The 23,571-nt window shown below is 42.2% G+C and overlaps 1 protein-coding gene across 2 annotated transcripts in view; it reads left to right on the top strand.

The window, feature by feature from the left end:
- The window catches only part of UBP1 (upstream binding protein 1), a 64,715-nt gene that overhangs the window by 9,799 nt on the left and 31,345 nt on the right, over positions 1 to 23,571 (top strand). For both annotated transcript variants that reach the window (XM_043886932.1, XM_043886931.1), the window contains exon 2: positions 6,399 to 6,550. In XM_043886932.1, the coding sequence (XP_043742867.1) occupies positions 6,399 to 6,550 (152 nt within the window). The remainder of the gene's footprint in view (positions 1 to 6,398; positions 6,551 to 23,571) is intronic.

Raw genomic sequence — 23,571 nt, 5'->3', positions numbered from 1 at the left:
TTTTGATCCGTCTCTCCTAGACGTGTATCTCATTTTTTAGGGCACGCTGGACCAGTCCTTTTGTGCACTTGACTCTCTTATTTTTTAACGTTTGGCAGTGCTGCGTCTTTGTTGCTGTGAGGGCCTTGGTCAGGTCGCAGCGAGTAGGGGCTGCTGTCCAGTTGCGACGGCGCGGGCTCCTCCTGGCGGCTTCCCTTGCGAAGCACGGACTCGAGGGCACGCGGGCTTCAGCAGTTTCGGCATTTCTGCTCAGTAGTTGTGGCGTCCGGGCTGAGTTGCTCCCCAGTGTGTGGGATCTTCCCGGACAGGAAACCAGGACCTGCATTTTCTGCACTGGCGGATGGGTTCTTTCCCACTGAGCCAGGGAAGCCCCCTGCGCCTGGTCCTTGTTTCTCGGGACTGGGGGAAGTTCCAGATTTCCAGGACACTCCTTTTCTTGTGTTCAGCACGGTGCTCTGCGCTTGCTGGTTTCTGTAGCCAGCTCCCCATTCTGACCAGTTTCTAAAATTCTCCCACTTTACTCTCTGGAATTCTCAGTCTATCAGAAAAATCTCCTAAACGGTCAGTGTTACAGATTGAATTGTGTATCCCCCAAAAAGATACGTTGAAGTCCCAGGCACCCCCCCCCCCCCCGCCCCACAATGCCTCAGAATGTGACCTTATTTGGAAATAAGGACTTCACAAAGGTAATCCAGTGAAAATGAGGTCATCGGGGTGGGCACTAGTTGAAGAGAACTGGTGTGCTTATAGAAAGCGGAAATCTGGACACACACACACACAGAATACCGAAGACACACAGGAAGGCTGGCCATGGGCCTGGAGCGCTGCACCTACAAGTGAGAAGCCACCAGACCCCAGAAGCTGCGAGAGAGGTCTTCCCTCCCAGTGCTCGGCCAACACCTGGATTCAGACTTCCGGCCCCTGAACAGTGAGACAGGAAACTGCTGCTGTTTTAAGCCTCTAGTTTCTGGTTCTTTGTTATGACAACCCTAGGAAACTAGTATAGCCGGCTCTGTCTCTTGATGCTGTCTTCCCCTACCCTACTCTTGTGGAAACCTGCTATCTGAGGATACTTCCCGTGAGACCCTCTCAACTGCCGGGGGCTTATTTTCCCAACCCTGCCCTTGCACCGGGAGCCTGGGGAGGGGTCCTTCTGGCTTCTCACAGCCCCCTCCGGACTGTTCTCTCCTTTTCTGCAAGCCCCCCAGCTTTGAATTTCATGCCACTGATTGTCACCAGGTACTCAGTGATGGCAGCCATCTGGTTTGGGGGTCATGTCTTGTTTTAAAAATTCAAGATCCTGGCTCACCGTCAGAGGGAACACGGCTAATCTGTTCATTTGTGGTGATTTCAGAAGATATTTAAATGGGCCTCCCAGCAGCCTGACACTTCTGTTCCTTGAGTGTCTTTCTTACAGTGACATCATCTCAGCTACTCAGTCCTGTGGTCACACATTAGACCTTGATTTACCCATCATGCGACCCACCTGTAATCTCAGATCCAGACTTCACCTGCTGCCCCCTGCCCTTCACTTGCTCCCTGGTTACCCTCCTCCAGCCATCATTAGACCCATTAAATTTATTCATACAACCACTGATGCTGCTCTCAGATCACAATCTCTCACCCTCTTGAAGCGGTTTCCCCAGTCACTCAGTGGTAAAGAATCCACCTGCCAATGCAGGAAACTTGGGTTCGATCCCTGGGTCAGGAAGATCCCCTGGAGGAGGAAATGGCAACCCACTCCAGTGTTCTTGCCTGGGAAATCCCATGGACAGAGGAGCCTGGAGGGCTGCAGTCCATGGGGTCGCAGAGCGTCGGACAGGACTGAGCACGCGCACACGTACCCTCTTGAGCGCCTGTTTTCTTCCCCAACCAGTGTAAATTTTCCCGGTCAATCACTGTAGTTGCTTCCCCACATATACCCTTGTTCTCTCGCCCCCTTTTGCTTTATTCCCCTGTCCTCTTTTGTTTAACACAGCCGTGACCCTGCTTAAATCTGGTGCTTCCTCTCCGTTACATAGGTAGCAGAGGGGGGCTCTAGGCATCACTGATTGGGCCGCACGGGAAGTGCACCTGCTCCGCTCTCAAGCGCACCCCTTTGCTGGTTGGTGGTCTCACTGTGTCCTCGTCCAGTCCCTCTCGAGCTCTGCCTAAGGATGGGATGGCCCCATCTCAGACCCACAACTCTTCCTCCCAGGGCCTACTTTCAGTGGAATGTCCATACTTAGTACTTTACTGAAAAAATTGGACTTCTGAAATATGAACACACATACTGGCTTACAAATTTTTCTTCATGTGTTTGGGTGAGTTATTTATCCTACTTTGGTTATTTTGGGTTCTTAAATCAGCAATTTAATGTATTTCATTGGTCTGGACTTTGCTGGGCCTTTATAGCAATCCTGCCTCTGCCCCATCTCCTCTCCTGAGACTTCAGTGTAAAATCTTCTCCCTTTCTTTCTTAACATCTCTTCGGCATTTTCTGTGCTGCCTCCCAGATAACTTTATGTTTCTGTTCCATTTTCCCTATATACTCTTTATTTCTGTGTGATCTTACTGTTAAACATTAGTTCTTTATTTCTTTAAACAAAGTAAGCTTAATTTTATCATGTAGGTTCAGTAGTTCTGGCATCTTGAAGTCTTCGGTGGGTATTGGTCTGTGTCCGGTCAGGAAGATAGAATGCAGTGAGATGTTTCAAGCAGAGAAGGGCTTAGTGAAGTATTTGATTGTGAAAGTGCTAGAAGGGTTCACGGAGAAGGTCCGGACTGGTGGTGGCAAGGCTGCTGCCGCCTTGAACTTTCCTGCAGCTGTGGTCGCCTGCCTCTGCTCTTCCCCACTCCCTCGTCGTTTCCCCTCAGAGCAACCTAACAAGGTTCCAGCTGGCGAGGTGTCTTATATATGCAGTCTTCAGACCTCTAATCCTCTGCAGCAGAGGTAGGAGAGCCGGGAATGCCCACAGACAGGATCTGGAACCGGGTCGATGCCATCTGTTGTTTTTGCTGTTGGTTCTTGCGCCTGAAGTTGTGTTTGTCTTTGCGCACTTGGATATTTTTGGATACTGGCATTTCAGGATTAATTGGAATAATTCGAACCCTTGTGTCTTTTCATGTGCTTGTCAGATCCCTGGGAGACCTACCTGTCTGGAATATGAGGTTACAAAATCAACTGAATACCAGAACTTTCTTATGGTTCATCCTGGTAGAAATTATGATCTTAAATTGTCTGGAGATCTAGCTTTTCACTTTAGTAATGGTTGAATATCAGTGCTGCAGTTCATTCGTCAGTTTAGCAGATATTTGAGCTCCTTTGTGCTAGATGCTGGGTTTTAAGTCTGTGAAGAGAAACCAATTTGGAGGGTAGTTATACTTACGGGGGATACAAATGTAAGTCTGGTATAGTGTTGGAAAGTGAAATGCTTTGTGGATAAATAGAGCAGAAAAGGAGCAGCTGGGAGTGCCCACGGAGGATTACAGCTGTCCCTGAAAAGGTGACGTTTGAATGCAGTGAGCCAGTAGGATGCCAGCAGAGCAGGGCCGGTGCAAAGGCCCCGGAAGAGTTGAGGAAGGAGGCTGGTGTGACTGAACCAGGTCCTTCCAAGGACCTTGGTTTCAAAACTGAGGTGATGAAGAGAGTGCAAAGGAATGAAATGGTCCGACTTCTGTTTGAAGAGGCTCACTCTGGCTGCTGTGTTGGTTGGAATGCATTGTCTTTCTAATAAAGTAAAAAGTTAATTGGGGTTGCATTAGCAGATGATCTCTACATGTTTATGTTTACTCAGGAGTTTTTAGCACCTACCAAAAGCATAGTAGGCTATGAAAATAAAGGTATTGGTCACTTATTCGTGTTTAACTCTTTTCAACCCAATGGACTGTAGCCCGCCAGGCTCCTTTGTCCATGGGATTCTCCAGGCAAGAACACTGTAGTGGGTAGCCAGCCCCTTCTTCAGGGGATCTTCTCAACCCAGGGATTGATCCTGCCTTGTAGGCAGATTCTTTACTGTCTGAGCTACCATAACCGAGGGAATATAATGGTGGTGGCCTTCTAGAATCTGAAGCAAATAAAATTTTATTTACTGTATGTAGCAGTTTATTTATAAATAGCCAATCTTCTGCAGTCTGATGCCTTATGTAGGTAATGATCAACCAAGGCAGTTAGCATTAAGATCTTAAAATTATTCTCCATGTCACTTTTTAGTATGATTAACTAAAGCATCTGATTTATAGCTCTCATCTCATTTTTTTCCTTTCTCACCAAGAAAACTTTTTTTTTGTTGTTTTGACCACACTGCACAGCTTGTGGGATTTTAGTTCCCTGACCAGGGATTTAACCCTGGTCCTCGGCAGTGAGAGCATGGAGTCCTAACCACTGGACCACCAGGAAATTCTCTCACCCAGAAAACTTTAAATAATTACATATATGTAACATAGAATATATATTTATTTTCATCTACTGTGGCGCTATTTTGACTGCTATAGTTGTTTCATAAAGAGAGCTGCCCTGAGTCTTTATAAAGTACTATTTGTAAATTTTCTGAAAAGTTTTTTATATCTCTCTGTCCTAGAAGAGGGCCGGAGACCATTGCTAACTACGCATTCCTCAGTTATACTTTTGACTTAGAAGTGTTTTGACATTTTCTAGGTATAAATGGAGGAGAATTAGTGTGTAATTTAGTCCCTGAATAATCAGTCTGGTGCTTTAATAGAAATGTATGTGGGAAGAGGAAATACAGGGTTTCCACATTTTTTTAAGTTGAATTTAATTAAAATGGGCCACCCAGATGTCTAAGTCAGTTAACAGCTCATAAGAACATACAAGCAGTTCAGACAAGTCTTTCAGGTCCTTGTTATAGTAGTCATTCATTTGGATATTTTGCTGTTTTACTTCTTATTGAGAAATGGACATAGAAAAGTCATCAGGATATAAATGTACAGTTCAGCAAATTATCTTAAAACCCTACCCTTTATATGTTAATGGTGCAAATATAAAATGGTGCAGCCACTTTAAAAAAACAGTTTGGCAGTTTCTCGAAAAGGTAGATAGAGTTACCATATGACCCAGTAATTCTACTTCTAGATATAGATCCAAAGGAATTAAACATGTCTACACAAAACATATACAAGTGTTCATAGCAGCATATTAATAATAACCAAAAAATGGAAACAAGTCAAAGGTCCATCATCCGATGATAGATAGTTAGCATATGGTATATTCATACAATGGAATATCATTCGGCCGTAAGAGGGAATGACGTACTATACATGCTACAACGTGAATGGACGTTGAAAACACACCAGGTGTTAATAAAAGAAACCAGTCACAAAAGGTCACGTGATTCTGTTTGCGTTATATATCTGGAATAGACAGGTCCATAGAGACAAGCAGGTCAGTGGCTGCTCGGGTGATGGGTAGGGTGGGGGCATGGGGAGTGGCTGCTAGGGGTCTGAGAATTCTTTCTGAGGTGCCGAGGATGTCTTGGAATTAGATGGCAGTGAAGACTGCACAGCTCTGAATATGCTGAAAGCCACTGAATCATACACTTTATAAGGGTGAATTTTCTGGTGTGTGAAAGAGCCGATTTTTTTTTAAAAAGGCAAACCAAATACATCCATGTGTGTTTAGCCACCCAAGTTAACAGAATATAGACAGTGCCCCAGAAGATCCCCCCCACCCCCTCCTGATCAATGCCCCAAGTTATTCTTGGGGGAAAAAAATAGCAGCTGTTTATACTGCTACTGTTTGCTTCTCAGAAGAAGCCATTGTTTTAGACTCTGAGTGTGAAGCTTTATGCTCTCAGCACTTGGCTAAGCCTAGTAGGGAACTTTTTATAAAGTACCATTTTAATCAAATGCTTCTTTGTAATTTCATGGTGCCAGGGCGACCTACCTTTCAAAACAGGTGGCTGTTCTTTTTTAATAGAAAGAATGAGTTTTAAATTTTTCAAGAATTTTTTGATATAACTTTTTTTTTTAAGTACCAGATATATTATTAGCCTGATCTCTTTATCAGTAGTTTGGACTTTATTAACTATTAAATACTGCTTACTTTAAATATTTCTTGTTTTAATACTTTTGCCTAATTATAGCCACCCACCCCTCTCTCTCCCACTAGAGATATGGGTTATTGAAGCTATCTTTTGGGGAAGCCAGATTAGCATTAATAGTTCTTTTATTCTACATATGGGGGGCGACTGAGTGGCATGCAGGATTTAGTTCCTTAACTGGGGATCCGAACCCATGCCCCCTGCAGTGGAAGTGCCAAACCCTTACCACTAGACCACAGGGAAGTCCCTCTTGATAATATCTGTGATCTTAAATTTTAAAAGAAACTACCCTTAAATACTTCTGTATGTTTTTACGTATTTTAAACCCAGAGTAAGGTCAGTGTTGCTTTTTCTTTTCAGCGATGTCTTGGCATTGCCCATTTTCAAGCAGGAAGATTCTAGCCTTCCGCTGGATGACGAGACCAAACACCCCCCCTTCCAGTATGTGATGTGTGCCGCGACATCGCCCGCCGTGAAGCTGCACGACGAGACGCTCACGTACTTGAACCAAGGTCGGTATGGCTGCGTCACGCTCTGACCTAAGCGTTCGCAGAAATCCAAAATGGTGTTTTGGCATCGCAGCCTGAATTAATGGTAATAATTAAAAATTAGGTTCCTTCTCTCAGACAGCTTCAGTTAACAAAAACTGTAGAACGTTTTACTGTGAGCCAGCAAAGCAATAGTTTGTGGAAAGTGATTTCATAACAGAGGGTGTGGACCAAGATGTGTTATGGGGTGTTTCCAAGACAAAATGCGAAGAGAAGCAGGTAGGAAAGGATGTCAGTTATTTTTAGGAACATGGTTTCAGTGTGGAACCTGAGAATGAATCAGAAGTCCAGCTAGCAAGGGACTTGGTCTCGGGCATGAAGCAGATTTGTGCTGAGAATAGCCTGCACCAAGGTGGAGTCTGTGGCTAAAATAAACCGTGTCAAATCTGGTTTCCGCTTAATGAGAATGCCGTGTTTTGCTGATTTGAAAGTGAGAGTGGGCAGAATAGCAAATAGAGCTATGGGGTGGTTGACCATTAGAAAGATCAAAGGATTTCTTTTTGAGGTGCGCTGAGCGGTCGGAACACTGACCGGTGTGACTTGCCGGTGTTAACGGAAGGACTGGGTGACGTGGGAGGCGCTTGTTGGGCGCCTGCGTTTGCTGGGTGCTGAGACCCGAGGGACTCTTGCGTTTGTTTGTTTCATTAACTGTATCTAATTGGCTGTGCCGGTTCCTTGTTGCTGGGCGGGCTTCTCTGTGGTCACGACGGGCAGGGGCTGCTCCCTAGCGCAGCGCAGGGGCTCTCTGCGGGGGCTCCCCTTGCTGGGGAGTCTTCAGGCTCCAGGAGTTGTGCTTCCTCGGCTCTGGAGCACAGGCCCCGCAGTCGTGGGGCACGGGCTGAGCTGCCCCGTGGCGTGCGAGGTCTTCCTGGACCAGGGGGCAAGCCTGTGTCTCCTGCATCGGCAGGCTTATTCTTCAGCACTGAGCCAACAGGGAAGTCCTGGACACTTGTTTTTAAAAGGAACTGAACATTTTTGTTGTTACAAAACGAGTACATACTCATTGTACAAAAATTGAATATGTCAAGGGATAAAGCTGAAACTGGACTTCAGTTGGCATCCCCCTCAAGAAAAGCAGTTACATCCTAGATGTGTTTCTTTGTGTGTGTATCTATTTTATTTCAGCAAAATGGGAATTAACATCTCTTCACGTAAGGGTTGGGCTTCCCTGGTACCTCAGCTGGTAAAGAATCCACCTGCAATGCAGGAGACACCACTTCGATTCCTGGGTTGGGAAGATGCCCTGAAGAAGAGTTAGGCTACCCACTGCAGCATTCTTGGGCTTCCCTATGGCTCAGCTGGTAAAGAATCCGCCTGCAGTGTGGGAGACCTGCATTTGATCCCTCGGTTGGGAAGATCCCCTGGCGGAGGAAACAGCTACCCACTCCAGTGTTCTGGCCTGAAGAATTCTATGGACTGTATAGTCCATGGGGTCGCAAAGAGTTGAACACGACTGAGTGACTTTCACTTGAGTATTTTGTGATTGCTTTTCTGTCAGTAAATAAAATCTTTAATTCCTCAAACTTTTGGAAAGAACTATAGATTTTAGACTACGTTAGTTAGTGATTATTGTAAATTATAGAAGAAAAACTTTTTTTTAAGCTGAATTTTCATTTGACATACAGATTTAGGATTTATGAGGTTTTTCTTCAGGTAATTCTAATCTGTAGCCTATGGCGATACTCTTAATTTTGGTATTAATATTATTTTAGGATTTTGATGGGTAGGCATTCAGTTATTTGAGACTTGTTTCTTTTTTTTTTTTTCATTTATTTTTATTAGTTGGAGGCTAATTACTTTACAATATTGTAGTGGTTTTTGCCATACGTTGACATGAATCAGCCATGGATTTACATGTGTTCCCCATCCCGGTCCCCCCTCCTGCCTCCCTCCCCATTCCATCCCTCTGGGTCTTCCCAGTGCACCAGCCCCAAGCACTTGTCTCATGCATCAAACCTGGACTGGCGATCTGTTTCACACTTGATAATATACATGTTTCAATGCTATTATTTTAAAGAACCTTAATAGTTTATGCACTAATCTATTTTAGACATAAAAAGATCAGAAGAAACAATGTCGAGGTGAGGACATTCATTATAGCTTAGTTTCTAATGAGAAAAAAGGAAATAGCTGGAATTTCTCTTACTTAGGGAATAGTTGAATAAGTTAATGTGCATACCATGGGATGAATGAGGACATGGAAACTCACCCTTCTATATAAAGAACTCTGGATGTGTCTGTCTTTGGGCCTGGGGGAATATCTGTAACTTATTACTGTTATTATTAAACTGGATAAAGACATCTCACATTGATAAAAGTTGCAGTACACCATCTGTAGTGATAATTTATTAGACCTACATTCACTGAGTGTTTACTGGACGTGAAGCAGTGTACTAAATACTATATATGCGTTGTTTCTCTTCCACAGTAACCCAAGAAGTGTTATTGATCCATTCCAGATTTTCAAAGCTGAAGCTTCAAGCAGCTGATAAACTCGCTCAGTGTTAGTTTGGTCAAGCTTAGATGTAAACAAATAAATTGTTTATTACTTAAATGGTTGTTATTATTGAAGTATCTATAGTAGTGTGCACAAGTCTTTTGTAGCGTGGCATACGATATCTTAGTTCCCTGATCAGGAACTGAATCTCTGCCTCCTGCAGTGGAAGCTCAGACCCCTAGCCACTGGACCGCTAAGGGAGTTAGTTCCCCACAAGTCTTAAATGTGTACCTCAATTAATTTGTACATAGCTTATTCCCTCAAAAATACTATCTCTGTCCAATATTTCAATTACCCTAGCAGTCTTCCTTCGGTCCTCCTCCTAGCTGACACCTGAGGTTGACCATAATCCATATTAGAAGTGCAGGTGATTTTCTGGGACTTGACTCTGCTCCTTGCAGTATTAATGATGAGTATGTTATAGGTTGTAGAATTGTGGTAATTTACCTCTTAATTTCTCCCAGCATTTTAAGAAAAAAAGTAGAAAAATGAATTGCATGTAGGCTGCATTTTTTAAAACATACATTTGAATAATCATTAAACATGCATTTGAGTAATCATAAAGAAATTCTACTTTTATACACCCTTTTAAAGAAATTATAACACTTTAAACTTAAATGAATATCAGTTCTTTCACAGATTTGTCTCCTAACATTTATTGCCTAGCATAATATTTCATGTGAATCCCTTCAATTGTTCCATAGTGGCTGCACCAATTTACATTCCCACCAACAGTGTAGGAGGGTTCCCTTTTCTCCACACCCTCTCTAGCATTTGTTGTTTGTAGACTTTTTGAAGCCATTCTGACTGGTGTGAAGTGGTACCTCATTATAGTTTTGAGTTGCATTTCTGTAATAATTAGCTATGTTGAGCATCTTTTCATATACCTGTTGGCCATCTGTATGTCTTCTTTGGGGAAATGTCTTTTAAGGTCTTCTGCCCAGTTTTCGATTGGGTTGTCTTAGTTGTTGAGTTGTATGAGCTGTTTGTATGTTTTGGAGATTTGACCCCTGTTGGTTGCATTATTTGCAGCTATTTTCTCCCATTTCGTAGGTTGTCTTTTTGGAGTTTTTTTTTTTGGAGTTTCCATTGCTGTGCAAAAACTCGTATGTTTGATTAGGTCCCTTTTTTTTTTTTTTAATTGCCTTGGGAGACCTAAGAAAACATTGGTATGATTTATGTCAAAGAATGTTTACCTATGTTCTCTTCTAGTTTTATGGTGTCATGTCTTATGTTTAAGTCTTTAAGCCATTTTGAGTTTATTTCTCTGCAGGTTGGGAAGTGTTTTCTAACTTCACTGATTTACACGCAGCTATCCAGCTTGCCTAGTACACTTGCTAAAGAGTACATTTGCCCAGTACACTTTCTCCACACTTGCGTCTTTTGTCAAAGATTAATTGACCGAAAGAATACGGATTTATTTCTGGATTCTCTGTTCTGTTTCATTGATACATGTGTCTCTCTTTGTACCGGTACCAAATTGCTTTGATTACTGTAGCTTTGTAGTGTTGTCTGAAGGTCTGGGAGAGTTACGCCGTTTGTCTTCCCCTGCCCCTCCCAAGATTGCTGTGGCGATTTTGAGTCTTTCATGGTTCCATATACATTTTTTTAAATTATTCTAGTTCTGTGAAAAATGTCATGGGTGATTTGATATCACATTAAATCTGAAGATTGCTTTCGGTAGTATTGCCATTTTATTTTTATTTATTTATTTATTTTAGTATTGCCATTTTAACTATTAATTATTCTAATCCAAGAGCATGGGATATCTTTCAATTTCTTTGAATTATCTTCAGTCTTTTATTAATATTTTATAGTTTACAGCATACAGGTTTTTCACCTTCTTAGCTACATTTATTCCTAAGATTTTTGGATGCAGTTTTAAATGGAATTTTTTCTTTACTTTCTCTTTCTAATATTTCATTGTTGGTGTAAAGAAATTAAGCAGATTTCTGTATATTAATCTTGTATCCTACTATCTTGCTGAGTTCATTTATTCTAATAGTTTATATATGGAGGTTTTAAGCTTCTCTGAATAGAGCATCATGTCTGCAAATAGTGACGGTTTTACTTCTTCTCCTTTAACTTGGATATCTTTTCTTTTCTGGTTGCTGTGGCAAGTACCTCCAATAATACGTTGAGTAGAAGTGGTGAGAGTAGGCATCCTTGCCTTGTTCTTGAATTTAGCAAGAACACTTTCAGCTTTTCGCCATTGAGTATTATGTTGGCTGTGGGCTTGTCATCAGTGCCTTTGTAACATTGAGTTATGTTCCCTCTGTACCCACTTTTGTAAGAGTTTCTATCGTGAATGGTAGTTAAATGCTTTTTCTGCTTATGTGGCTTTTGTCTTTTGTTAATGTGATGTATCACATTGATTTGCATATATCTGAGCCAACCTCGTGACTCCAGAATGAATTTAACTTAGTCATGATGTGTATTTCTTTTTATATGTTCTTGGATTTGGTTTGCTAATATTTTGTTGAGAGTTTTTGCATCTAAATTCATCAAAGATGCTGGCCTGTAATTTTCTCTTTTGGTGGTGACTTTGATGCTATTATCAGAGTGATGGTGGCTCATAGAATGTCTTTGGGGGTGTTCTCTCCTCGTCAGTCTTTTGGAAGTTTGAGAAGAATTGGTCTAAGTTCTTCATATGTTTGGTAGCCATCTGATCCTGTACTTTTTGTTTGTGGAGTTTTTTTTTAATTACAAATTCTGTTTTATTTCTAGTGAAGGTTCTGTACAAATTATGTTTCTTGTTTCAGTTTTCAGGGGCTGTATGTTTCTAGAAGCTTGTCCATTTCTTGTAGGTTGTTGAATTTTTTGGCATATGTAATTGGTTATAGTATTCTCTTCTGCTTTTTTGTGTATCTGTGGTATCAGTTGAGAGTTCTTTTTCATTTGTTATTTTGTTTATGTGGGTCTTCTGTCTCTGCTTCCTGGTGAGCCTTGTCAGAGGTTTGTCACTTTAGTCTTTCAAAGAACCAGCTCTTCATTTTAGTGATTGTTTTTTAGTCTGTTTATTTTCTCTGGTCTTGGTTAGTTCCTTCCTTCTGCTGATTTTAGGTTTCGTTTATTCTTCCTCTAATTCTTTTAAGTGGTAGGTTGGGTTGTTTGAGATTTTTCTTGCCCTTTTTTTTTTTTTTGAGGAAGACCTGTATTGCTATGAACTTCTCTCTCAGAACTGCTTTTGCTGCATCCCGTACATTTTGTATGGTTATAGTGTCATAGTCAATTGACTATTTTCATAGTCGATTTTCTCTAAATTTCCTGTTTGATTTCATTGTTGACCCATCGTTTTTTTAAGTAGCATGTTGTTTGGTGTGCATGGAATCATTATTTTCCCTATTTCTTTTCATGTGGTTGATTTCTTGCTTCATTCTGTTGTGGTCAGAGAAGGTTCCTGAAATAACACTTATACTCTTAAATTTGCTGAGGCTTGTTTTAGGCCCTAGCATGTGGTCGGTCGTAGAGAATATATCATGTGCACTTGCAAAGACTGTTTTGGGTTTTTTGGATAAAATGTCCTGAAAATAATCAAGTCTAACTGTTTTAGTGTATAATTGATTTTTTTTAAATCAACTTATTTGATATTGATTAATTTTTATTGATTTTTCTGTCTCTTAAGTTATGTTCATTAATGTCAGTGGGATGTTAAAGTTTCCTGCTAATACTGTATTTCCATAAAGTTCTCCCTTTATGTCCATCAGTATTTTATGTATGTGAGTGTTCCTATGTTAGGTGTATATATCTCGGTGAGTGTACAAGTTTTTCCTTATGTTAATCCCTTTGTTATTATATAGTGTGCTTTTAAAAATGTTCACTAATGTTTGTCCGTGCCGGCTCTTGGCTGCTGCCCGGGCCGGTCTCTGGTTGCGGCGCACCGCCCTCTCCCTGAGGTGGCCTCACTTGCCGCAGAGCGCGGGCGCGAGGCCTGCGGGCCTCAGTGGCCGTTGCGTGCAGGCTCACCAGTTGTGGCGCACAGGCCCAGTTGCCCCGCAGCAGGTGGGAGCTTCCTGGATCAGGGGTTGAACCTTTGTCTCTTGAGTTGGCAGGCAGATTCTTTACCACTGAGCTGCTGGGGAAGCCCTGCAGTGTCCTCCTCTGTAGCCTTTGTATTAAAGTCTGTTGTGGGACTCAGTGGGAGAAGGTGAGGGTGGGATGTTCTGAGAGAACAGCATCGAAACAAGTATACTATCAAGGGTGAAACAGATCACCAGCCCAGGTTGGATGCATGAGACAAGTGCTCGGGCCTGGTGCACTGGGAAGGCCCGGAGGGATGAGATGGAGAGGGAGGCGGGAGGGGGGACCGGGATGGGGAACACAAGTAAATCCATGGCTGATTCATGTCAATGTGTGGCAAAAACCACTACAATATAGTAAAGTAATTAGCCTCCAACTTATAAAAATAAATGAAAAAAAACAAAAGTCTGTTGTGTCTGACACGAGTATTGCTACTCTTCACTGTCTTGTCATTTCCGTTTGCATGAAATATCCTTTTCCATCCCCTCACTCTCAGTCTCTGCGTGTCATTTGCCCTAAGCTGGGTCTTCGTAGGCAGCATACTGTTGGCTCTTGGTTTTGGGGGGTTTCTTTGGTTGCGCCATGTGGCTTGTGGTATATTAGTTCCTGATCAGGGACTGATGCTGGGCCCTTAGCAGTGAGAGCATGGTGTGCTAACCACTGGACCGCCAGGAATTCCCTAGGCTTTTTGGTTTTTATCCAGTTTTTATTCAGTCTTTTGACTGAAACATTCAGTCTGTTGGCATTTAAAGTAATGATTGATACATATGTATTTATTGCTGTTTTAATTTTAACTAGTTTTCCAATTGAAGTGTTTTTTCTTTTTGTGGTTAAGTGATTTCCTTTTGTGCTTGTTGTCTCTTCTTTTTGGTTTTTGTGAATCTATTATTTGTTTTTAATTTGTGGTTGCCCTGTTTTTCAAGTATGTTAACCCCTTATATCTGCTTGCTTTACACTGATAGTCATATAGGCTCAAACACATGCTTTTAAAAAAAGAAAAAGAACCTGCATTTTCTTACTCTCCTTCCCCGTATTTTATGATTTTTTTTTCTCCAAAATATTTTTATGTAACTGCCCCGGGTCTTAAGTTGAGGCATGTGGGATATTTAGCTGTGGCACACGCACTCTTAGTTGCAGCATGCAGAATCTAGTTCCCTGACCAGGGATTGAATCCAGGTCCCTGGTAGTGGAGGTGCCAAGTCCTGACCGCTGGACCACCCGGGAGCTCCCCGCATGTTATGATTTTTATGTCCTTTTCTGTTTACTATTTTAAAAATATTTGTTATTTGGCTGTTCAGGGTCTTAGTTGTGGCATGTGAACTCTTTAACTGTGGTGTGTGGGGCTTAGTTCCCTCACCAGGGAGTGAACCCCGGAGCATAGAGTCTTAGCCACTGGACCACGAGGGAAGTCCCTGGTGTCCTTTTTTATGTCTTCGTCTTCATTCTCTTTCTGTTCCGTGTGTTTATTTTCAGTTCCATAAATAGGTGTTTCTCTTTGATCTGTATACTGTCTAATTTAAGTGATTTACTTTCCAGTTGTAATTTCTTTCTTCCTTCATCTTCTTGCTTCTTTTATATTTAGAGAAGGTCTTTCAATATTTCTTTTAGGATAGGTTTAATATTGCTATATTCATTTAGTTCTTATCTGAGAAGGTCTATTTTTCTTCCCATTCCAGACGATTGTCTTGTTAGGTAGAATATTCTGGGTTGCAGATTTTTCCCTTTCAAGACTTCGAATATATTTTGCCACTCCCTTCTAGCCTCCAGTGTTTCTGTGGAGAAATCAGCTGATAGCTTTTTGGGGGTTCCCTTGAACCTTGTAATGAACTCTTTGATTTTCACTTGCTGCCCTTAGAACACTGTATGTCTTGGTGTGAGTCTGTTTGGGTTCATCTTATTTGGGACTCTATGCATCTTCGTTTTACTTATATTCTCTCACTCTGTGAGTTTAGGAGAAACGGTTATCTACTGTGGCCTTGGAGGGCTGTTTGTATGTGGCAGCGTCTCTGTGTGGCTTGTGTTGGTTTAATTTTTTTCTTTTTTTTTAGCGTGCAATTTGTTTTGGCTTGGATGTTTGCTGTCTGTTTCCTCAGTGTGTGCTGGCTGTCGTCCTCTCCCCAGCACCCAACCTCTGAAGCCTGAGCCCCAGCACCCAGCCCGAGTCTGCCCAGCTGATGAGCGTCTCAGGCTGCTGAGTGTGCTCCGGGCACCAGCCCTCTGTGCGGCTCTCTGCCAGCCTTGCCCTGCACACACCGGTCGCTGCACTCTCCTCTGAGGCTCCGAAGCTCCCCCTCTGTCCCTGCTGATCTCCCCACCAGGGGGAGACTTCCCAGCGTGTGGAAACCTTTCCTCTTTCACAGCTCCCTCCCACGAGTGCAGGTCTTATCTGGATCCCTTTGTCTTTGTGTGTGTGCTATCCAGTTACTTGGGATTTCCTTGCCTCTTTGAAAGTCTGAGGTCTTCTGCAAGCTTTCAGTAGATGTCCTGTGAGAACTGTTCTGCATGTAGATGTGTTTTTTCTGTATTTGTGAAAGAAGGTGAGCTCCACATCCTACTCCTCCGCCATCTTGATCTGATCCCTCAGCAAAAGTAAGCCGATCAGACTCACCTTTCAAAAGGAAACATTCTCAGTTGTGCATGTACAGTTCTCATTTTTTACAGAAGCCTTTCCTGAAATATAAAAAGAATCAGGCATAGATGTGGAAACTGAAAATCGGGCTTGATTAATTTGTAACTAGGAGTTCCAGTAGAATCCTGTGATTATTTTCTAGTTAGCGTGGCTGCCCAAGTGTCTCAGTGGTAAAGAATCCACCTGCCGGTGCAGGAGACACGGGTTTGAATCCTGGGTCGGGAAAAAACCCTGGAGGAGGAAACGGCAACCCATTCCAGTATTCCTGCCCAAGAAATCCCGTGAACAGAGGCGCCTAGCAGGCTGCAGTCATAGCGTCCCAAGGAGCAGGGTGCGACTGAACACACAGGGCGGGGGACATCACCCTGAAAAGTCCCTGCAGGGACTGTAAAAGGCGTCTCAGCGACCCGCTTCAGTGTGGTGTCATCTGCGCGCCAGCTTTGGTGGTGTGACTGTTGAGTGTTGACACAATTTAGTATTTACTCTTCTGGTTTTCAGGAGTTAGATTTTTATTCAGATTTGCTCACAAGTTAATTTTCTTACGTTCAAATTAACTCTTGAGCTCTACCAAAGGAAAATGACTTGCCGTGGAAGTGTTGCCTTATTTACCAAAAAAGATACAGTTATTCCTCCAGTTATCCTATTTGATTGACTATAGTTTTTATAGAGATTTAACCCCAGAGGTTTGATTCCAAGTCTAATTTTCTTAACCACCAAGTCTCTTTACTAGAATAGTTCCAGTGTTTTCTAAATTTTCAGTTAATTGTCACCTTTTAAAATTTTAACAGTTTAATTAGATGATTTATACACATGGTTCAGAGTTCAAAAGGTATTAAAGGGTATACAATAAAGCTCTTTTCACAGTTATCTAGCTCTGCTTGCTCAGCCCAGGGAGTGATTGAATTAGAATCCTTCATAGACACCTGTGGAGATTGTAATCTTGTTTTATGACTCTCTTTGTATATAAAAAATATCATATTGTTAATATTTTATTTATTGCAATAAACTTATTGGTTCCTGTGGTGACTGAACTATACTTAAGCGTAGATGTGATGAATCTAATGGTCTTGTCACTAAAAGATACAATGGAAGAGAGAACCTCCATTCCTAAAGTAGATGGTAGAAGCTGGCATCCCTACTTTTCAATAAGTGCCCAGGATATATGCACCTCTGCTCCCTAGGGATGTCCTTACATACATTATTCAGATACCCTTTTGCTCCTTTTAAGCAGTGACGGTCGCTTTAAATATTCCCCTGCGTGTAGTCAAGTGAGCGGTAGAGGGCAGCAGTGAGCAGCTGTCGTTAGCCCTCTCTGGGGCCTGGGCCTGTGTTTAGATCCCATTCTACCTCTTGCTCATTTCAGCAAACTCTTTAGTAACCCCCACCTAAGGTCGGCAAGAATTAAATTGAGTTAATATGTGTAATGCACTTACATAGGAAGCACATCGCTAGCTTTTGCTGTGTTTACTATTATTTATAACTAAGTAGCTTTAATGGTTTCTCATTGTATGGGAAGACTAAGTTTAATAATCTCGGCTGACATGTTAGTTTCATGTGGCAGATAAGATGAGCAGTTTTTACAAACCGTTAGAATGCAACCCTGGGACTAGGTAGCTGCCTACCAATTCAGAAATTTTACCAGGTTTGGTAGCAAGCATGATTGCTGTGCTGTGCTTAGACGCTTAGTTGGTTCTGACTCTCTGTGACCCCATGGACTGTAGCCTGGCAGGCTCCTCTGTCCATGGGATTTCCCAGGTAGGAATACTGGAATGGGTTGTCATTTCCTTTTCCAGGGGATCTTCCCAACCTAGGGATCGAACCCACATCTCTTTGGCTTCTTGCATCGGCAGGCACATTCTTTACCACTGTGTCACCTGGAAGGCACCTTATCGCAAAAGGCATTTTGCAGGTGTGATTTAATTAGAACTATTGAAATAGATTATTATGGATTATCCAGTGGCCCAGTGAAATCACAAGGGTCCTTAGAATTGAAAGAAAGAGGCAGGAGAGTCGGGTGTCAGAGGGAGATGAAGATGGAGGAAAGAAGATTGCCACAAACCAACAGATGAAGACTGCTTCAAGAAGTAGACAAAGACAAGGAGGTCGCTTTTCCCCTATGGCCTCCAGAAGGAATGTAGCCTGCTGGCAGCTTTACTGTAGCCCACTAGACCCATTTTGGACTTCTTAACTCTAGGACTGTAATAAATTTGTATAGTTTTCAAGCCACTGAGTTTGTGGTAATTGGTTACAGCAGCAGAAGGAAGCTAACACCCCAGCCAAGGCAAATGTATACTAGGTAGGTAAGCTCCAGAGTGGTGCAGAATGGGCCACTGTTGTGTATCAGAGCTGTTTCCATGGTGTGGCTGGCGTTTTCTCTTCAGATTTTAAACAAAAACACTCTGCATCCTACAGTCCTGCCTCCTAGCTTATCCCTGAAGGCCCAGTCAAAGCTGAGTCTTTAAATGGGCATCTATTGCACCCTGAGCCTTTGCATGTATGCCTGTGTGTGTGTGAATGCACATGTATGTATATTCAAATGTATGGACTGTACACAAAAGTGTAATGAATGTATATGAAGATAAGTGGAATTGTGGAGCATGTTTGTATGTTAGAGCCAGAGCTATCCTAGACTGTTAAAAAGATGTACAATCCTGTTACATAAGTGAATGACTATTAAGTGAATTTTGGTTACTGGTAAAGGATTTGTAATTAAAACAGCTTTATATTCCCTTAGTTCTTAATTTTGACATAGACAAGTTATTCCCAGGAGAAGGTCCCGAATGCTTTGTGGTGGAAAGAATATGGACTGAATGGATATCTGTGGCTTTTCACAAAGCCGTGGTTCTCCAATGTTAGCATGCATTGGGATCCCCCTGAGGGCTTATCAAAACATGACTGATAAAGTTTCTGAGTCAGTAGGTCTGGAGGAGGGCCAGAGAATTTACATTTGTGACAAGTTTCCAAGCGATGTTGATGCTGCTAGTCTAGGGACCGTGTTTCACCTTTTTAAAAAAGTGTTTATTTATTTGGCTGCTCCGGGTCTTAGTGGTGGCACGCAAATCTTCAGTCTTGGTTGCAGCATGTGGTTTCTTTAGTTGGGGCATGCGAAGTCTTAGTTGCAGCATGTGGGATCTAGTTCCCTGACCAAGGGTTGAACCTGGGCCCCCTGAATTGGGAGTGCAGAGTCTTAGCTAGCCACTGGACTACCTTTTTATTGCTTCAAACATTCAGGTAAATATCTGAACATCCTCTCACTACCACCTCTTATAAATGGGTTTCCTCAGAGGAGGGTTGACACATAGGTGCAGCCATTCTTCAGCCATAGCTTGGTCATTCCTACTAGTAGTCTCCCATCTGGGTCCTGAGCAGCTATTGCTGAAAAATATTGGTCATTGTACAATAGCATAAAGTAAGTAAATTCTGTGTAGTCTTAACTTCACCAGTTGGGTAGAAATTGAAACAAGTTTTCCAATTGTATTGCTTTTTCAGAGTGTCAGTTTTTATTGTTTAGAACAATAAAAGTGGAGATTTTAAACTGTGTTGATGTTTTCCTGGTTACGCCTGGGTAGCTGTCCTCAGCTCGTAGGTAACGAGAAGACTTAAACCTCTGACATTATGAAGTAAAACCCTGTAGTCCCACTGTGGAGCCTCGAGTGGGGCGCTCTCCATTTGAAGAGCAGGTGGCTCTTCTTTGGGCAGGGATCTGGCTGGAAACGGCGCCCCTTTTCCAATGGTCCCGGGTGAATCTGTGATGCTTCTCTACCACGATAACAAGTGAGACTTTGAATCTTAACCCGCCTTGATTTATTACAGATCAGCTTATGTTGCTATTGGATCAGGAATATCTGTTCATTTGGAGGCCAAATTCTACTTAGAGAATCCTCTGTTTAATCAACTAATGTTAGGTACTTCGCAAATAAGTTTTAGGTCCTAGGAAATAACATATCTATTGGATTAAAAATACTATTAAGTGACTGACACATCAGTCATTTTTTGTTAATTTCATTTTGTGGTGGTGGTTCAGTCGATAAGTCGTGTGCTACTCTTTGTGACCCCACGGACTGCAGCACACCAGGCTTCCCCGTCCTTCCCCATCTCCCCGAGCTTGGTCAAACTGGTGTCCAAAGCCAGCGGTGCCATCCAACCATCTCATCCTGTCGCCACCTTCTCCTCCTGGTCTTTCCCATTCTACTGTTTTCTTCTGTTTCTTTGCACTGTTCACTTCAGAAGGCTTTCTTATCTCTCCTTGCTGTTCTCTGGAACTCTGCATTCAGTTGGGTATGTCTTTGGCCTAGCGGTTTTCCCTATTTTCTTCAATTTGAGCCTGAATTTTGCAATAAGGAGCTGATCTGAGCCACAGTCAGCTCCAAGTCTTGTTTTTGCTGACTGTATAAAGCTTCTCCATCTTCTGCTGCAAAGAATATAATCAATCTGATTTTGGTGTTGACCGTCTGGTGATGTCCATGTGTAGAGTCTTCTCTTGTGTTGCTGGAAGAGGGCGTTTGCTATGACCAGTGTGTTCTCTTGGCAAAACTCTGTTAACCTTTTCCCTGCTTCGTTTTGTACTTCAAGGCCAAACTTGCCTGTTCCCCAGGTATCTTTTGACTTCTTACTTTTGCATTCCAGTCCCCTCTGATGAAAAGGACATCTTTTTTTGGTGTGAGTTCTAGGAGGTCTTATAGGTCTTCATAGAACAGTTCAACTTCATCTTCTTTGGCATTAGTGGTTGGGCATAAACTCAGATTATTGTGATGTTGAATGGTTTGCCTTGGAAATGAACCGAGATCATTCTGTCATTTTTGAGATTGCACCCAAGTACTGCATTTCAAACTCTTGTTGACTAAGAAGGCTATTCCATTCCTTCTAAGGGATTCTTGGCTCACAGTAGTAGATGCAATGGTCATCTGAATTAAATTCGTGCATTCCCATCCATTTTAGTTCACTGATTCCTAAAATGTTGATGTTCACTCTTGCCATCTCATGTTTGACCACTTCCAATTTGCCTTGATTTATGAACCTAACATTCCAGGTTCCTATGCAATATAGATCCAACCAGTCCATCCTAAAGGAGATCAGTCCTGGGTGCTCATTGGAAGGAGTGATGTTGAAGCTGAAACTCCAATACTTCAGCCACCTGATGTGAAAAGCTGACTCATTTGAAAAGACCCTGATGCTGGGAAAGATTGAGGGCAGGAGGAGAAGGGGATGACAGAGGATGAGATGGCTGGATGGCATCACCAACTCGATGGACATGGGTTTGGGTAGACTCCGGGAGTTGGTGATGGACAGGGAGGCCTGGCGTGCTGCGGTTCATGGGGCTTCAAAGAGTCAGACACGACGGAGCGACTGAACTGATGCAATATAGTCTTTACAACATCTGAGCGCCAGATACAACCACAATTGGATGTTGTTTCCACTTTGGCTCATCTTCATGCTTTCTGTAGCTTTTTCTCCACTCCTCCCCAATAATACTTCATTTCACACTGTAGTAGATTTTCTTAAGGTTAGCTTTTGTTCTTGTTATAACCTTCTGAATTAGGACCTTAGAAATAAATGCTTTGAACTTAGTCCAGGGAGATCTGTCACATCTGGGGCTCCATGTTGCTCTGGAGTACATGTCCATCTTAGACTCTATATTCAGAGGTGGGTGGGGATATGAACTCGTATCAGTTATATTTTTTAATTCTGTCAGTCCTCTTGCTTCTCTAAGCCAAGAAATGAGTAAAGACATCTCATTAAAGGTAAATTCAGAAGATAAAGCTGAAAATAAAGACTAGTAACTCATGGCATATTTTAGTTTGTCTGACTTTATACTTCATTGGTAGTGGGACCCTTTTTATATTTGTTTTAGAACCTAGACAAATGTAGGTCAACAAAACTAACCTAGAAGTTGTGTTATTAGGATAATTATGGGAAGAGATCAAATAGAAGAAGAAATTGAACCGATAAAATTCTGGTATCATTGCCTATTACTCTCAGTGGATATTGCCATTGAATGAAATTGTTGGGGGGAGGGATTTCTAAATAGTGAGAGACTCAGGATGAAACTGAAGGAGGAAAGCAAGGGCATGCTGTCCGTAGTTTCCAAAAGGGAAATCATTTGAAGCATGTTAAGGGTTAGTCTTTTTTAAAAACCTGCTTTTGACTTGAGAAGAATAAAAATCTATAGTGCTTTACTACAGGAGCAGCGAATTCTGATCTCTATTTGCAGAAACAGGTGGAACTTGATATTGAGCACAGAAGTGTCCTAAGGTTGAGGAGGAAAAGTAATACAGGCGAAGATAGGAACATTGAGATTTCTTATCTTTTTCAGTCCTGAGAATTCTGAGTTTTTGAGGACCACGGGGTAATCCTGGTGAGAGAAGGTCTCCGTCCCTCCTCGTCCACTTGGTTCACCTCCCGTCTCACAGGCTGCTTCTCTTTGGCTGGTTGTCCGATTTATAAGTCAGCTTGACCATCTACTTGAATGCCCAGCAGGTCTCTCAGACTTAAATGTACACGATTCCACTTCTTGGTCTGCTCCTTGCGATCTTCCCCATGTCAGGAAATTCCCTTGCCAAAAACCTGAAGTAGCTCTCAGCTGATCCCTGTCTCACACCAGAAAATGCACAGACTCTACCTTCAGAATCTCAAGTGAATGACCACTGCTTCTTAAATCACTTCTGCCCCTACTGTCTGCAGATGAGAGTGACTATTCCCCTTTAGCTGAGACATCTCAAACTGAGGAATTCATGCTAACCCGCTAGGTGAAAAGCCATTTTATTGTGACTTTAACTTGGATGGTGGAAGTCAAATGTCTTTCTTACTTTTTTTTTTTTTTTTTGCACAAACCACGCTTCTTGTGAATCCAGTTCTCTGACCAGGAATCTAACCCAGGGGCCCAGCAGTGAGCTTGCCAAGTTGTAACCACTGGACAGCCAGGGAATTCCCAGGGGTATGATGTCTTTTAATGTGTTTAAGAACTGTTTGCTTTTCCTTCTCTAGTGTGAACCACTTGTTCACATGATTTACTCATTTTCTGCTGGGAACGTTGGGTTAACAATTTTTCAGGAGTTCTTTTCTTTTTGTGTAAGAGCTAGCCCTCAATGTGTGATGTGAGGTGCAAATATTCCTCCTCTTACTAACCAGAACTGAGTCAAAAGATGCAGTAGTGAACTTGTTAGCAGGTGCAGGCAGACTGCCTTTCATACTTTATCAGTTTATATTTCTCCATGTCTTATGTGCTTATTTCTCCCCCATTTTTACCCACTTGTCTTTCTTTTTTTTAATTAATTGAATATTTTTTGTTGATCTGATAATCAGCACAAAACATTTTGTTAATTTTTGTGTCCTAAGTTCCTGAGGTTGAGTATAATTTCAGATACATAATGGTGTATTTATCAAAGATACCTATTCATTCGTTTTTTAAAAATTAAATTTTAAATTGAAGTATAGTTGACTTAAGTGAAGTCGCTCAGTCGTGTCTGACTCTTTGCGACCCCATCGACTGTAGCCTACCAGGCTCCTCCGTCCATGGGATTTTCCAGGCCAGAGTGCTGGAGTGGGCTGGTACTGCCTGCTCCAATAGTTGACTTTTAATGACTGGAGTATTGCAGAGTGATACAGTTATACATACATACCTTCTTTTCCATTATGATTTATGACAAGATAGACTGACTATAGTTCCCTATACCATACAGTAAGACCTTGGTGCTTATCCGTTCTATATATACTGGTTTGGGCTTCCCTGGTGGCTCAGTGGTAAAGAATCTGCCTTCCAAACAGGAGATGCAGGTTCGATCCCTAGGTCCGGAACATCCCCTGAGAAGGAAATGGCAACCCACTCTAGTATTCTTGCCT

The sequence above is a fragment of the Cervus elaphus genome, chromosome 24, assembly GCF_910594005.1.
Source record: "Cervus elaphus chromosome 24, mCerEla1.1, whole genome shotgun sequence".
NCBI classification, from domain to species: Eukaryota; Metazoa; Chordata; class Mammalia; order Artiodactyla; family Cervidae; genus Cervus; species Cervus elaphus.
Note: the sequence above shows the minus strand (reverse complement) of the source record. Positions and strands in the feature narration are given on the sequence as shown.